At 61.3% G+C, this 261-nt stretch overlaps 1 protein-coding gene across 1 annotated transcript in view; it reads right to left on the bottom strand.

The window, feature by feature from the left end:
• SIPA1L2 (signal-induced proliferation-associated 1 like 2) overlaps nt 1-261 on the bottom strand; it is a 64,656-nt gene that overhangs the window by 3,500 nt on the left and 60,895 nt on the right. Inside the window, 1 exon segment of the mRNA XM_014535922.1 lies at nt 4-54. Within this exon segment, the coding sequence (XP_014391408.1) occupies nt 4-54 (51 nt within the window).

The raw sequence follows: 261 nt of genomic DNA, 5'->3' as shown, positions 1-261 counted from the left end.
GGCCCTGCGCGCGCTGCATGTCCGTCAGGGTGCAGAAGGTGGCCACCCTCTGGTCTGGGAGGGACGGAGGGAGGGGGTTAGCTATAGCCCCACCGTTCCGTGTGGAAAGGAACTTAAAACCTCCCTTCACCCCAATCAGTTCACAAAACAAAGCAAACAAACTCAGGCAAGCTGACCACCAGGAAGCACTTGGACCGGCTGCACGGCCCATGCACACAGCCCGACGCCAGCAGGCACAGGCGGAGCCGACGGCTTCTGCTT

Source organism: Myotis brandtii, unplaced genomic scaffold (assembly GCF_000412655.1).
Source record: "Myotis brandtii unplaced genomic scaffold, ASM41265v1 scaffold1026, whole genome shotgun sequence".
NCBI lineage: Eukaryota > Metazoa > Chordata > Mammalia > Chiroptera > Vespertilionidae > Myotis > Myotis brandtii.
This window is presented reverse-complemented; position numbering and strand designations above follow the sequence as displayed.